Raw genomic sequence first — 17,176 nt, forward strand, 5'->3', positions numbered from 1 at the left:
CACGCTTTTTGAGACACAACATCCCAGGCCTTGCATGAGGACAAATAGCGTGCGGATATAGCAATGCTTTTTGCCGCCATGCAGTCATAAATGTAATAAAGATGAGAGGTTCAATAAACAGGAGACCGGAAACGCTAACCCAGCAGCAGCAGCAGCAGCACACGTGATGGAACAGGAGGAGGCGCAGGAGGAGAAGGCCACGCTTTTTGAGACACAACATCCCAGGCCTTGCATGAGGACAAATAGCGTTCGGATATAGCAATGCTTTTTTCCGCCATGCAGTCATAAATGTAATAAAGATGAGAGGTTCAATAAACAGGGACCGGAATCGCTAACCCAGCAGCAGCAGCACACGTGATGGAACAGGAGGAGGCGCAGGAGGAGAAGGCCACGCTTTTTGAGACACAACATCCCAGGCCTTGCATGAGGACAAATAGCGTGCGGATATAGCAATGCTTTTTGCCGCCATGCAGTCATAAATGTAATACAGATGAGAGGTTCAATAAACAGGGACTGGAAACGCTAACCCAGGCCAGCAGCAGCAGCAGCACACGTGATGGAACAGGAGGAGGCGCAGGAGGAGAAGGCCACGCTTTTTGAGACACAGCATCCCAGGTCTTGCATGAGGACAAACAGCGTGCGGATATAGCAATGCTTTTTGCCGCCATGCAGTCATAAATGTAATACAGATAAGAGGTTCAATAAACAGGGACCGGAAACGCTAACCCATCACAGATGGTCATTGTTCATGTTACTTGGTTGGGGTCCAGGAGTGTTGCGTAGTCGTTTCCAATCCAGGATTGATTCATTTTAATTTGAGTCAGACGGTCTGCATTTTCTGTGGAGAGGCGGATACGCCGATCTGTGACGATGTCTCCGGCAGCACTGAAACAGCGTTCCGACATAATGCTGGCTGCCGGGCAAGCCAGCACCTCTATTGCGTACATTGCCAGTTCGTGACCAGGTGTCTAGCTTCGATACCCAATAGTTAAAGGGTGCAGATGGATTGTTCAACACAGCTACGCCATCTGACATGTAGTCCTTGACCATCTTCTCCAGGCGATCGGTGTTGGAGGTGGATCTGCACGCTTGCTGTTCTGTGGGCTGCTGCTGCATGGGTGTCATAAAATTTTCCCACTCCAAGGACACTGCCGATACCATTCCCTTTTGGGCACTAGCTGCGGCTTGTGTTGTTTGCTGCCCTCCTGGTCGTCCTGGGTTTGCGGAAGTCAGTCTGTCGGCGCGCAACTGGCTAGAGGAGGGGGAGGATGTCAATCTCCTCTCTAAAGTCTCCACAAGGGCCTGCTGGTATTTTTCCATTTTGACCTGTCTGACTCTTTCTTCAAGCAGTTTTGGAACATTGTGTTTGTACCGTGGATCCAGAAGGGTATAAACCCAGTAATTGGTGTTGTCCAGAATGCGCACAATGCGTGGGTCGCGTTCAATGCAGTCTAGCATGAATTGAGCCATGAGTGCCAGAGTCCTGCCAGAATCCTCATCATCCTCTTGTGAGCGTTGTGATAGTTGTTGTGATGCATCATAGTCGTCACCTTCTTCCTGGTCTGCTTCTGCTGACCATTCGCGCTGAATTGTGGAAGTCCAACGTGCACCGCTCTGGCCCTCGTCAGTGGTGGCAGGAAATTCCTGCTCCAACTCCAGCTGTTCCTCCTCCTCTTCTTCGTCATAAATGCTGGGGCCAGCGTTTCCTGATGCGGATGGCCTGATGTTGGTACCATCACGCTGATCGTTTTCTCCTTCAGAATCCCCCAGTTGCATCATGACAGCTGTTTCCTTGATTTTCAACATTGACCTCTTCAGTAAACACAGCAGTGGTATGGTAATGCTGACTGAAGAGTTGTCACTGCTCACAAGCAACGTGGATTGCTCAAAATTTTGGAGGACTTGGCAGAGGTCCAACATGTTGGCCCAATCGGATCCACAGAAGCTTGGCAGCTGTCCGGATGCGCCTCGGTACTGCGCCATCATGTACTGGACCACTCTACTGCTCGCAAAAGCGGGCTAGCATGTGCAGCGTAGAATTCCAGCGCGTAGGGACATCACACAGCAAGCGATGGTGGGGGAGATTGAAGCGCTCCTGCATCTTGGCGAGTGCCCCCGAAGCAGTACTGGAATTTCTGCAATGTTTGGCCACTCGTCGCACCTTCAACAGAAGATCGGCCACGCCTGGGTATGTCCTCAGGAACCGCTGAACTACTAGGTTCATCACGTGCGCCAGGCAAGGGATGTGTGTCAGCTTAGCCAACCTTAAAGCGCGAATGAGATTACTCCCATTATCACACACAACCATGCCCGGTTTCAGGTCCAGCGGTGCCAGCCACAAATCCGTCTGTTCCTTTATTCCCCTCCAAATTTCCTCCCCTGTGTGCTGCTTATCCCCAAGGCAGATCAGCTTCAGCAACGCTTGCTGACGCATGCCAACAGCTGTGCTGCACTGCTTCCACGATCCTACTGCTGCTGGGTTAGCGTTTCCGGATGAGGTACAGCTTTGAGATGCGTTGGAGGAGAAGGAGTCAGAGAGGTAGGTGCTGCTGTTGTTATCCAGTGGGAGGGACGGCGGTGCAGCTGCTTGCGGCGTGGGCAACACCCGCGCCGTAGCAGGTGAGGAATCGCTGCCAGGCTACACAAGGTTCACCCAGTGCGCGGTAAGGGAGATGTATCGACCCTGGCCGAACGCACTCGTCCAGGTGTCAGTGGTGAGGTGAACCTTGCAGGCAACGGCATTCTTCAAGCTTCGGGTTATTTTGCTGACCACGTGCTCATGCAACTCAGGCACTGCAGAGCGCGCAAAGTGGTAGCGGCTGGGAACCACGTAACGTGGGATGGCCACTGACATCATGCCCTTGAAGCTGTTTGTCTCCACCACTCGATATGGCAGCATTTCGCAGGCCAGAAGCTTGGCAATGCTGGCTGTTACTGCCACGGCCCGGGGGTCATTTGCTGGCAATTTCCTCTTGCGATCAAACATCTCCGAGACAGACAACTGAATCGTAGGGCTGCACACTGAAGGGCTGTTGGTTGTTGTGTTTGATGAACACTGGGAGACCTCAAGAGCACTACTCCGGAAAGTGACAGTGTCAGCGTCTGATGTTTGTGAATGTTGTGAACTACGCAATGGCTGGGCTACTGCTGCTGCTGAGGCAGGTCTGGTGGTGAGTCTGGTGACCCCAAGGGAGGCAGTGTTGCTGGTACCCTGTCCTGCCGCGTTTGCCCACAGAGTGGGATGTTTGGATAGCATGTGGCGGCTCATGCTGGTGGTGGAGAGGTTGTTAATACTTTTCCCCCTGCTCAGGCGGGTCTTGCACACCTTGCAAATCGCCATAGTACCATCCTCAGTGCAGTCTTCAAAGAAAGCCCAGACTTTGGAGCACCTGCCTTGCTGGCGATTTCTGTTTGCGCCTCTTTTGCCTCTCACTTGAACTTCCACGCTTGTGGTGCCTGAAATTGCGCGCCGCCTACCTTGTGGCACAAGGCAAACTCGTGCAGCAGTGGGTTCTTCAACAGACTCATCTGTGCTGCTGCTACGACGGCGATGTTCTCGTTCACAAACAAAATCTGGGTCTATGTCCACATTGTCCATACCCTCCTCTTCCATCTCCTGAAACTCGTCATATGTCATTGTGGGGGGCCGCCGCCGTGGAGTAGAGCTCCCCAGAACAACCTCTGCGCAGCTCACTCCAACGTCGTCTTCCAGATCTTGTCGGCCGACCTCCTGCAATTGCAACCCCTCCTGCCCAACTTGCTCTGGGATTTGGGTTTCCGAGTCCTCCTCGGACTCGCCTTGTATTTCAGTGCGCGGTGCATTTCCCACAGTTAATGGTTGTGAATCCGGGCACAACATTTCTGGCTGTTCCTCCATTGACCTTTGAAAGGTGGAAGTTTGTTGGGCTGGGAATAGCTCCTGCGAATACCCCATTGTGTCCTGAGGTAATTCATCGGACTGGTTATCTGGCAGTTGTGTGCGTGGTGTCGCTGCCGGTTGTGTCAGCTTTGTGCCCACTGGCTCCTTGTAACTGGCTGAGGACTCGGACCTCGTGCGTGATGTGCTGGTGCTGCTTAACCCACTGCTGGACGCTTAAGAGATCATCCAAGTAATAATCTGTTCCTGTTCTTTTGGATTTGTGAGGGTTCTTGTCCTAGACAACATGGGCGGTGTTGAGTGGGTTTTCTTGGGTGCTCCCCTGTGGCCTGTACGTGAACCGTCAGGGGAAACACCTCTTCCCTTGCCCCTCCCTCTTTCACCGGATTTCTTCCTTATTTCACTTATCCTTAAAGTACACGCTGACTGGCAGCAGTACAGTGGCAGTACAGAAATGCTATACAGTGGTGGGTGAGCGGTGTACCACTATTCCCAGCAGCGACACAGAGCACAATGCTATACAGTGGTGGGTGAGCAGTGTACCACTATTCCCAGCAGCGACACAGAGCACAATGCTATACAGTGGCGGGTGAGCGGTGTACCACTATTCCCAGCAGCGACACAGAGCACAATGCTATACAGTGGCGGGTGAGCGGTGTACTACTGTTCCCAGCAGACACAGAGTGGCAGTAAACACAATGCTATATAGTGTGGCTGAGCAAGGTACACAGAGTGGCAGTAAACACAATGCTATATAGTGTGGCTGAGCGAGCGGCGTACTACTATTCCCAGCAGACACAGAGTGGCAGTAAACACAATGCTATATAGTGTGGCTGAGCGAGGTACACAGAGTGTCAGTAAACACAATGCTATATAGTGTGGCTGAGCGAGCGGTGTACTACTATTCCCAGCAGACACAAAGTGGCAGTAAACACAATGCTATATAGTGTGGCTGAGCGAGGTACACAGAGTGGCAGTAAACAGAATGCTATATAGTGTGGCTGAGCGAGCGGTGTACTACTATTCCCAGCAGACACAGAGTGGCAGTAAACAGAATGCTATATAGTGTGGCTGAGCGAGCAGTGTACTACTATTCCCAGCAGACACAGAGTGGCAGTAAACAGAATGCTATATAGTGTGGCTGAGCGAGGTACAGAGTGGCAGTAAACAGAATGCTATATAGTGTGGCTGAGCGAGCGGTGTACTACTATTCCCAGCAGACACAGAGTGGCAGTAAACATAGTTACATAGTTATTTTGGTTGAAAAAAGACATACGTCCATCGAGTTCAACCAGTATAAAGTACAACACCAGCCTGCTCCCTCACATATCCCTGTTGATCCAGAGGAAGGCGAAAAAACCCTTACAAAGCATGGTCCAATTAGCCCCTAAAGGGAAAAATTCCTTCCCGACTCCAGATGGCAATCAGATAAAATCCCTGGATCAACATCATTAGGCATTACCTAGTAATTGTAGCCATGGATGTCTTTCAACGCAAGGAAAGCATCTAAGCCCCCTTTAAATGCAGGTATAGAGTTTACCATAATGACTTCCTGTGGCAATGCATTCCACATCTTAATCACTCTAACTGTAAAGAACCCTTTCCTAAATAAATGGCTAAAACGTTTTTCCTCCATGCGCAGATCATGTCCTCTAGTCCTTTGAGAAGGCCTAGGGACAAAAAGCTCATCCGCCAAGCTATTATATTGCCCTCTGATGTATTTATACATGTTAATTAGATCCCCTCTAAGGCGTCTTTTCTCTAGACTAAATAAACCCAGTTTATCTAACCTTTCTTGATAAGTGAGACCTTCCATCCCACGTATCAATTTTGTTGCTCGTCTCTGCACCTGCTCTAAAACTGCAATATCTTTTTTGTAATGTGGTGCCCAGAACTGAATTCCATATTCCAGATGTGGCCTTACTAGAGAGTTAAACAGGGGCAATATTATGCTAGCATCTCGAGTTTTTATTTCCCTTTTAATGCATCCCAAAATTTTGTTAGCTTTAGCTGCAGCTGCTTGGCATTGAGTACGATTATTTAACTTGTTGTCAATGAGTACTCCTAAGTCCTTCTCCAAGTTTGATGTCCCCAACTGTATCCCATTTATTTTGTATGGTGCTAGACCATTAGTACGTCCAAAATGCATGACTTTACATTTGTCAACGTTGAATTTCATCTGCCATGTATGTGCCCATATAGCCATCCTATCCAGATCCTGTTGCAATATGACACTATCTTCCTGAGAGTTGATGATTCTGCACAATTTTGTATCATCTGCAAAAATAGCAACATTGCTCACTACTGCATCTACTAGGTCATTAATAAATAAATTAAAGAGCACTGGACCCAGAACAGACCCCTGTGGGGCCCCACTGCTAACAGTCTCCCATTTTGAGTACGATCCATTGACTACAACTCTTTGTTTTCTGTCCATTAGCCAGTTCCCTATCCATGAACACAGACTCTTCCCCAGTCCTTGCATCCTCAACTTTTGCACCAGACTTTTGTGAGGGACAGTGTCGAAGGCCTTTGCAAAGTCCAAGTATATCACATCTACAGCATTCCCAATATCCATATTAGCATTAGCATAGCAAACAGAATGCTATATAGTGTGGCTGAGCGAGGTACACAGAGTGGCAGTAAACAGAATGCTATATAGTGTGGCTGAGCGAGCGGTGTACTACTATTCCCAGCAGACACAGAGTGGCAGTAAACAGAATGCTATATAGTGTGGCTGAGCGAGGTACACAGAGTGGCAGTAAACACAATGCTATATGGTGTGGCTGAGCGAGCGGTGTACTACTATTCCCAGCAGACACAGAGTGGCAGTAAACAGAATGCTATATAGTGTGGCTGAGCGAGGTACACAGAGTGGCAGTAAACACAATGCTATGTAGTGTGGCTGAGCGAGCGGTGTACTACTATTCCCAGCAGCGACACAATGACTGGGGGGACCCTGGCTAGCGTGGCTGGAGCGCGAACTACCCTGCCTGCCTACCCAAAGCTAAACCCACAGACAAATGGCGGAGATATGACGTGGTTCGGGTATTTATTTACCCGAACCACGTGACAGTTCGGCCAATGAGATCGCGTTCGGATCCGAACCACGTGACCCATTCGGCCAATCACAGCGCTAGCCGAACGTTCGGGGAACGTTCGGCCATGCGCTCTTAGTTCGGCCATGTGGCCGAACGTAGAGATGAGCGTAATGGCGTAATTACGATTTCGCGAAATTTCACGTAATTAGTGTAATTACGTTTATGGCCGTAAGTACATAATCGTAATGAAGAAGGATTTCGCGAAATTTCGCGTAAGCGTAATTTTCGCATTGCAACGGGTATTACGAAATTAATGCGTATGGCCATGCTCCCGAAGCGGAAAAGTTGACGCATGGATCAATGTTAGGTAGCCGCCGACTTTAAGGGTTAATAGCAAAGCCTTAAAGTTTAGGAACACCAAATTCCCAGGGTATATTAAAGTAATACTATCGATTGAAACGACTTTTTTTTTTAATACTCTATATTAGTGTACACATTACCACTAGTGCTAGGGGCACTTTATTTATTCACCCAGGTCTCTCTCTTGCTATCCCTGCTTAAAAATTCATTTCTCACACAGCTCATAGTAGTTTGGGTCACCCTGAGCTGCTTGGTTACTCTGTCACACAGCTCACAAATATATTTCACTGTGTCACTCACAGCATGCAGCAGACATGAGGAGAAACAGGCTGATCTGAGGTGGTAACAGGTAACTAAATGAGCTGGAATATTGCTGGAATATAACTAGCTATACCACGAGTCTGTGTTTACACTCAGACTGGCTGCCTGCTTGTGGTGATTCACTCCAGGCTGCATCCTCTTTACAAGCTGCTGAGAGGGGCAGACCACTGTCTACAATCAGCATTATTAGTATCTGAAATCAGTCAAGAGAAGCAAAGATAATAAACACACATTGCTAGAATCTTTAACCCCTTACCACCATATCAATAAGATTCTTTCAGCAAGGTGATAATTAAACTATAAACTGAGGAGTTGATAGCAACTCCCCTGTGCAGAGACATGGTCTAGCCCTCTGGGAGCTCAGTATTAGATACATTTGTATCCAAAACTGACGCCAAAACTGACGGAGGATTTTACAGCTGAGAGGAACAGCTGTGTGAGGAATCAAATTGCTCCTAGTACTTGTCCTAATGTGTGCTACAACATACAGCATTTAAAAATAAATGCATACATCGATAGTATTCCTTTAAGGGGATCCGTGGGAATAAGAGGAAAACATTTTTTTCAAAAAAACCTTATAGTTTTTGAGAAAATCGATTTTTAAGTTTCAAGGGCGAAAATGTCTTTTAAATGCGGAAAATGTCAGGTTTTTTTTGCACAGGTAACAATAGTGTATTATTTTCATAGATTCCCCCAAGTGGGAAGAGTTTTACTTACTTCGTTCTGAGTGTGGGAAATATAAAAAAAAACGACGTGGGGTCCCCCCTCCCAGACCTCTTTAACCCCTTGTCCCCCATGCAGGCTGGGATAGCCAGAATGCGGAGCACCGGCCGTGTGGTGCTCTGCACCCTGACTATACCAGCCCGCATGGTCCATGGATTGGGGGGTCTCGGAAGGGGAGGGGCAGCCAAGCTTTCCCCTCCCCCTCCGAGCCCTTGTCCAATCCAAGGACAAGGGGCTCTTCTCCACCTCCGATGGGCGGTGGAGGTGGAGGCCGCGATTTTCGGGGGGGGGGGGGGGGTTTCATGGTGGAATCTGGGAGTCCCCTTTAAAAAGGGGTCCCCCAGATGCCCACCCCCCCTCCCAGGAGAAATGAGTATAGAGGTACTTGTACCCCTTACTCATTTCCTTTAAGAGTTAAAAGTAAATAAACACACAAACACTTAGAAAAAGTATTTTAATTGAACAAAAAACATAACCACGAAAAAAGTCCTTTAATATTCTTAATTAACCATTAATACTTACCTGTCCCTTTAAATAAATGATCCCTCGAAATAGCCTCAGAAATGTTCTATCAGTTACAATGTAACAAAGTTATTACAATGTAACAACTTTGTTACATTGTAACTACGCCGCACCCGACGTCACTCGCCGCTCAGCCGCCGCATACACTTACGCGTCCGTGCAGGACGCTAAGTCCCCGCAGCTCCCGCTGTCCACCCCGCCCACATCTGTCACCCACATGTGAGTGACATGTGGGTGACATGTGGGAGAGGCGGGGAGGGCAGCGGAGCCGGCGGGGACTTTGCGTCCTGCACGGACCCGACAGAGCTCTGAGCTATATAGCTCAGAGCTCTCTAAAGCATCTTTGTATTTGGGCTCCAAGGAGCCCCATTGGTCCTTAGCAGACCAATGGGGTTCCTTCTGATTTGAAGGAACCCCATTGGTCTGCTAAGGACCAATGGGGCTCCTTAGAGCCAAAATACAAAGATGCTTTAGAGAGCTCTGAGCTATATAGCTCAGAGCTCTGTCGGGTCCGTGCAGCGCAGACGGGTATGCGGCGGCGGCGAGTGACGTCGGTTGTGGCGTAGTTACAATGTAACAAAGTTGTTACATTGTAATAACTTTGTTACATTGTAACTGATAGAACATTTCCGAGGCTATTTCGAGGGATCATTTATTTAAAGGGACAGGTAAGTATTAATGGTTAATTAAGAATATTAAAGGACTTTTTTCGTGGTTATGTTTTTTGTTCAATTAAAATACTTTTTCTAAGTGTTTGTGTGTTTATTTACTTTTAACTCTTAAAGGAAATGGGTAAGGGGTACAAGTACCTCTATACTCATTTCTCCTGGGAGGGGGGGTGGGCATCTGGGTGACCCCTTTTTAAAGGGGACTCCCAGATAACACCATGAAACCCCCCCCCCAGGAAATCGCGGCCTCCACCTCCACCGCCCATCGGAGGTGGAGAAGAGCCCCTTGTCCTTGGATTGGACAAGGGCTCGGAGAGGGAGGGGAAAGCTTGGCTGCCCCTCCCCTTCCGAGACCCCCCAATCCATGGACCATGCGGGCTGGTATAGTCAGGGTGCGGAGCCCCACGCGGCCGGTGCTCCGCATTCTGGCTATCCCAGCCTGCATGGGGGACAAGGGGTTAAAGAGGTCTGGGAGGGGGGACCCCACGTCGTTTTTTTTTTATATTTCCCACACTCAGAACGAAGTAAGTAAAACTCTTCCCACTTGGGGGAATCTATGAAAATAATACACTATTGTTACCAGTGCAAAAAAAACGGACATTTTCTGCATTTAAAAGACATTTTCGCCCTTGAAACTTAAAAATCGATTTTCTCAAAAACTATAAGGTCTTTTTGAAAAAAAATTTTTCCTCTTATTCCCACTGATTCCCTTAATATACCCTGGGAATTTGGTGTTCCTAAACTTTAAGCAGGCTTTGCTATTAACCGTTAAAGTCGGCGGGTTTTTAAATGTTTACATTTTTCCTTTGAAACTTTAACATCGATTTTCTCAAAAACTATAAGGTCTTTTTGAAAAAAAAATTTTCCTCTTATTCCTCCTGATCTCCTTAATATATTCTCCAAATTTGAGGCTCTTAGCATTTAAGGGGGCTTTGCTATTAACCCTTAAAGTCGGCGGCTTTTTTATATTATACGGAGCGTTACGGTTTAACGCGAAATTACGGTAGCGTTTAATGCGAAATTACGGCATGAACGAAACGCGAAATTACGCGTTGAAAATTACGCTTACGGTATTTTCAATTACGATTTTAATGGCAATTACGCTACCGTAATTTCGCATCGTAATCGCAAATTTCGCATGCGTAATTTTAGTAATGCGAAATTACGAAAATTTCAGCTCAACTCTAGCCGAACTCGAACATCACCCGAACAGGGTGATGTTCTGCAGAACCCGAACAGTGGCGAACACTGTTCGCCCAACACTACCACCAACGGGGTATGTGTACATGCCTAATTTTTCTGGGTGCACTATGGCTGTAACAACAAAACAAAAGGCATGTACATGAGTCAATTCCCCTTCATGACCGTTACCTTGCCGCGGTGAAGGGGCTTGCAAATCACAATGAAGCAAATTACCTATATGAGTGTGTTGGGGGCACACGCAAGATAATAAGGTCTTTGCTTCATTGTGGACAGACCAAATTCGATCAACTGGACAGTGACTGTTTTGTCATTGAGCTACCTCAGCCCGACCATATGGGCTGGAAAAGCGCCATTGCATGCAATCTCACCAACGTGTGCACCAGTGCGGCCATCACTACACAAACAGCTGTTTGCGGCGGTGCGTTAAACAGTGAGTTTGGTCTGTCAGTGTGAAGCAGTACACTACTTACACTACCTGATCCATGAATACACATGCAAGATGTTTTAAAGCACTTTATGCCTCCAATTTAGGAATGCAATGTGATTTCTGCCCTTTAGGGATTATAACCCTACTCTGCGTCAAATACGTAATTTTTCCAGGGACTTTTGGCATGTATCGCACTCCGGCATGCCCCCCTCCAGGTGTTAGACCCCATGAAACAACCTTTCCATCACTTTTGTGGCCAGAAATAGTACCTGTATGTTTTAAAATGTGGCAGTAAACACAATGCTATATAGTGTGGCTGAGCGAGGTACACAGAGTGCCAGTAAACACAATGCTATATAGTGTGGCTGAGCGAGCAGTGTACTACTGTTCCCAGCAGACACAGAGTGGCAGTAAACACAATGCTATATAGTGTGGCTGAGCGAGGTACACAGAGTGGCAGTAAACACAATGCTATATAGTGTGGCTGAGCGAGCAGTGTACTACTGTTCCCAGCAGACACAGAGTGGCAGTAAACACAATGCTATATAGTGTGGCTGAGCGAGGTACACAGAGTGGCAGTAAACACAATGCTATATAGTGTGGCTGAGCGAGCGGTGTACTACTATTCCCAGCAGACACAAAGTGGCAGTAAACACAATGCTATATAGTGTGGCTGAGCGAGGTACACAGAGTGGCAGTAAACAGAATGCTATATAGTGTGGCTGAGCGAGCGGTGTACTACTATTCCCAGCAGACACAGAGTGGCAGTAAACAGAATGCTATATAGTGTGGCTGAGCGAGGTACACAGAGTGGCAGTAAACAGAATGCTATATAGTGTGGCTGAGCGAGCAGTGTACTACTATTCCCAGCAGACACAGAGTGGCAGTAAACAGAATGCTATATAGTGTGGCTGAGCGAGGTACACAGAGTGGCAGTAAACAGAATGCTATATAGTGTGGCTGAGCGAGCGGTGTACTACTATTCCCAGCAGACACAGAGTGGCAGTAAACAGAATGCTACATAGTGTGGCTGAGCGAGGTACACAGAGTGGCAGTAAACAGAATGCTATATAGTGTGGCTGAGCGAGCGGTGTACTACTATTCCCTGCAGACACAGAGTGGCAGTAAACAGAATGCTATATAGTGTGGCTGAGCGAGGTACACAGAGTGGCAGTAAACACAATGCTATATAGTGTGGCTGAGCGAGCGATGTACTACTATTCCCAGCAGACACAGAGTGGCAGTAAACAGAATGCTATATAGTTTGGCTGAGCGAGGTACACAGAGTGGCAGTAAACACAATGCTATATAGTGTGGCTGAGCGAGCGGTGTACTACTATTCCCAGCAGACACAGAGTGGCAGTAAACAGAATGCTATATAGTGTGGCTGAGCGAGGTACACAGAGTGTCAGTAAACAGAATGCTATGTAGTGTGGCTGAGCGAGCGGTGTACCACTATTCCCAGCAGCGACACAATGACTGGGGGGACCCTGGCTAGCGTGGCTGGAGCGCGAACTACCCTGCCTGCCTACCCAAAGCTAAACCCACAGACAAATGGCTGGAGATATGACGTGGTTCGGGTATTTATTTACCCGAACCACGTGACAGTTCGGCCAATCAGAGCGCGTTCGGGTCCGAACCACGTGACCCGTTCGGCCAATCACAGCGCTAGCCGAACGTTCGGGGAACGTTCGGCCATGCGCTCTTAGTTCGGCCATGTGGCCGAATGGTTTGGCCGAACACCATCAGGTGTTCGGCCGAACTCGAACATCACCCGAACAGGGTGATGTTCTGCAGAACCCGAACAGTGGCGAACACTGTTCGCCCAACACTACCACCAACGGGGTATGTGTACATGCCTAATTTTTCTGGGTGCACTATGGCTGTAACAACAAAACAAAAGGCATGTACATGAGTCAATTCCCCTTCATGACCGTTACCTTGCCGCGGTGAAGGGGCTTGCAAATCACAATGAAGCAAATTACCTATATGAGTGTGTTGGGGGCACACGCAAGATAATAAGGTCTTTGCTTCATTGTGGACAGACCAAATTCGATCAACTGGACAGTGACTGTTTTGTCATTGAGCTACCTCAGCCCGACCATATGGGCTGGAAAAGCGCCATTGCATGCAATCTCACCAACGTGTGCACCAGTGCGGCCATCACTACACAAACAGCTGTTTGCGGCGGTGCGTTAAACAGTGAGTTTGGTCTGTCAGTGTGAAGCAGTACACTACTTACACTACCTGATCCATGAATACACATGCAAGATGTTTTAAAGCACTTTATGCCTCCAATTTAGGAATGCAATGTGATTTCTGCCCTTTAGGGATTATAACCCTACTCTGCGTCAAATACGTAATTTTTCCAGGGACTTTTGGCATGTATCGCACTCCGGCATGCCCCCCTCCAGGTGTTAGACCCCATGAAACAACCTTTCCATCACTTTTGTGGCCAGAAATAGTACCTGTATGTTTTAAAATGTGGCAGTAAACACAATGCTATATAGTGTGGCTGAGCGAGGTACACAGAGTGCCAGTAAACACAATGCTATATAGTGTGGCTGAGCGAGCAGTGTACTACTGTTCCCAGCAGACACAGAGTGGCAGTAAACACAATGCTATATAGTGTGGCTGAGCGAGGTACACAGAGTGGCAGTAAACACAATGCTATATAGTGTGGCTGAGCGAGCAGTGTACTACTGTTCCCAGCAGACACAGAGTGGCAGTAAACACAATGCTATATAGTGTGGCTGAGCGAGGTACACAGAGTGGCAGTAAACACAATGCTATATAGTGTGGCTGAGCGAGCGGTGTACTACTATTCCCAGCAGACACAAAGTGGCAGTAAACACAATGCTATATAGTGTGGCTGAGCGAGGTACACAGAGTGGCAGTAAACAGAATGCTATATAGTGTGGCTGAGCGAGCGGTGTACTACTATTCCCAGCAGACACAGAGTGGCAGTAAACAGAATGCTATATAGTGTGGCTGAGCGAGGTACACAGAGTGGCAGTAAACAGAATGCTATATAGTGTGGCTGAGCGAGCAGTGTACTACTATTCCCAGCAGACACAGAGTGGCAGTAAACAGAATGCTATATAGTGTGGCTGAGCGAGGTACACAGAGTGGCAGTAAACAGAATGCTATATAGTGTGGCTGAGCGAGCGGTGTACTACTATTCCCAGCAGACACAGAGTGGCAGTAAACAGAATGCTACATAGTGTGGCTGAGCGAGGTACACAGAGTGGCAGTAAACAGAATGCTATATAGTGTGGCTGAGCGAGCGGTGTACTACTATTCCCTGCAGACACAGAGTGGCAGTAAACAGAATGCTATATAGTGTGGCTGAGCGAGGTACACAGAGTGGCAGTAAACACAATGCTATATAGTGTGGCTGAGCGAGCGATGTACTACTATTCCCAGCAGACACAGAGTGGCAGTAAACAGAATGCTATATAGTTTGGCTGAGCGAGGTACACAGAGTGGCAGTAAACACAATGCTATATAGTGTGGCTGAGCGAGCGGTGTACTACTATTCCCAGCAGACACAGAGTGGCAGTAAACAGAATGCTATATAGTGTGGCTGAGCGAGGTACACAGAGTGTCAGTAAACAGAATGCTATGTAGTGTGGCTGAGCGAGCGGTGTACCACTATTCCCAGCAGCGACACAATGACTGGGGGGACCCTGGCTAGCGTGGCTGGAGCGCGAACTACCCTGCCTGCCTACCCAAAGCTAAACCCACAGACAAATGGCTGGAGATATGACGTGGTTCGGGTATTTATTTACCCGAACCACGTGACAGTTCGGCCAATCAGAGCGCGTTCGGGTCCGAACCACGTGACCCGTTCGGCCAATCACAGCGCTAGCCGAACGTTCGGGGAACGTTCGGCCATGCGCTCTTAGTTCGGCCATGTGGCCGAATGGTTTGGCCGAACACCATCAGGTGTTCGGCCGAACTCGAACATCACCCGAACAGGGTGATGTTCTGCAGAACCCGAACAGTGGCGAACACTGTTCGCCCAACACTACCACCAACGGGGTATGTGTACATGCCTAATTTTTCTGGGTGCACTATGGCTGTAACAACAAAACAAAAGGCATGTACATGAGTCAATTCCCCTTCATGACCGTTACCTTGCCGCGGTGAAGGGGCTTGCAAATCACAATGAAGCAAATTACCTATATGAGTGTGTTGGGGGCACATGCAAGATAATAAGGTCTTTGCTTCATTGTGGACAGACCAAATTCGATCAACTGGACAGTGACTGTTTTGTCATTGAGCTACCTCAGCCCGACCATATGGGCTGGAAAAGCGCCATTGCATGCAATCTCACCAACGTGTGCACCAGTGCGGCCATCACTACACAAACAGCTGTTTGCGGCGGTGCATTAAACAGTGAGTTTGGTCTGTCAGTGTGAAGCAGTACACTACTTACACTACCTGATCCATGAATACACATGCAAGATGTTTTAAAGCACTTTATGCCTCCAATTTAGGAATGCAATGTGATTTCTGCCCTTTAGGGATTATAACCCTACTCTGCGTCAAATACGTAATTTTTCCAGGGACTTTTGGCATGTATCCCACTCCGGCATGCCCCCCTCCAGGTGTTAGACCCCATGAAACAACCTTTCCATCACTTTTGTGGCCAGAAATAGTACCTGTATGTTTTAAAATGTGCCTGTCCATTGAAATCTATGGCAGTTTGTCCCAGTTTGCGCAAACACAAACTTTTCTGGAAGTTCGTGTTCGTAGTTCGCAGTTTTCTGAAGATTGGGCCATCTCTTTACTTAAACACCAACAGGTTTAGTTAAGGGAAATGTTTTTGGAACAAGCATATCAAACAGGTATGCTGCCATAGGATGCAATCATGTCCATATACAGCCTTCTCCAGAAGCGGACATAGGCCTGTGCAGGCCGTGCAGCCGCACATGGGCCCCATGTCCTCTCTAGGGCCAATACTATTGGACCAGTTAGGGCCTGATTATCGTCTAAGCTTTTCTCCTTCTATTTATCTCTGAAATTCAAGTAAAACAGTGAAAATAACTTGTACCCCAGTTATATACAAGTTTAAAATGTGTGCTCCTTTAATACAGTGCCTAGAGAATGTGACCTAGGTTCATGTACTTTTATCTTATCGGCATTGTTTAGAGCCAACCATGATATGTTATGACCACACCCACTCACATGGGGCCCACTTCATTTATTTTTGCACTGGGGCCCATTGTTGGCTTTGTCCGCCACTGGCCTTCTCATCAGTAATTTGTTTGAAAAGAATTACCACTCTGATCAGAACATATGATTTTTCCTCCTGCATACTTACAGTTACTAGACTTTCATCTGTCTCTTCCACTGTAGGCAGGTGTGGTGCACCAAATTTCTCAGTAAGCTCAGCTATGGTCTTATGAGGATGCTCTTCAGGCACTTTTTTCTGAAAAACATGATCAATGACATATCTTGTAGCTGCTAATAAACTCACAGTGAAATACTTAAATTAAACTCCACACTGTCTTAGCTTGTTAAAGGCCAACATTTTTTTTAGCTTTCTATATACTGTATATGACAATTATACCTAGCATTCTTTTTCTTATAAAACAAATGGTTTAGGACCTGATGTAATCCTGTTTATGTATACTTGCATTAAGACCTACACTCAGAGCAGGTCTGTAGCGCCTGTAGTGGCCTGTGTCCTCAGTGCTGCCAGATTCAGTGTGTAAAACACACAGCTCTAAAGAAGCAACTGATCTCTCTGCTGGCCTAAAGCACTGATAATGACTGACGTTTCTCTGTAGACGCAGAAGATGCATAGGAGGAAGGGCTTAGCAATACAACTGTGAATGTAATAAATATGCTTACCATGCCAAAGGCTTACAATCTAGACGGAGGGCTGGTGACATGAAAGGAGAGGGGTGCATCAAGATGTTCTTGACAGAGAGAGTTAGGGCAGCGTTGAGGTGGGGTAGCCATCCTTGAAGAAGGGAGTTTTGAGTGCTTTTTTGAAAGTGTTGGTCCGGCAGTACTTGTGTAT

The 17,176-nt window shown here is 47.6% G+C and overlaps 1 protein-coding gene across 4 annotated transcripts in view; it reads right to left on the reverse strand.

Moving 5' to 3' along the window:
* Positions 1–17,176, reverse strand: part of LOC137535962 (DPY30 domain-containing protein 1-like) — a 339,619-nt gene that overhangs the window by 24,310 nt on the left and 298,133 nt on the right. For all 4 annotated transcript variants that reach the window (XM_068257853.1, XM_068257855.1, XM_068257856.1 and 1 more), the window contains exon 4: positions 16,472–16,579. In XM_068257853.1, the coding sequence (XP_068113954.1) occupies positions 16,472–16,579 (108 nt within the window). The remainder of the gene's footprint in view (positions 1–16,471; positions 16,580–17,176) is intronic.

The sequence above is a fragment of the Hyperolius riggenbachi genome, chromosome 10, assembly GCF_040937935.1.
Source record: "Hyperolius riggenbachi isolate aHypRig1 chromosome 10, aHypRig1.pri, whole genome shotgun sequence".
In the NCBI taxonomy this organism is placed as follows: Eukaryota; Metazoa; Chordata; class Amphibia; order Anura; family Hyperoliidae; genus Hyperolius; species Hyperolius riggenbachi.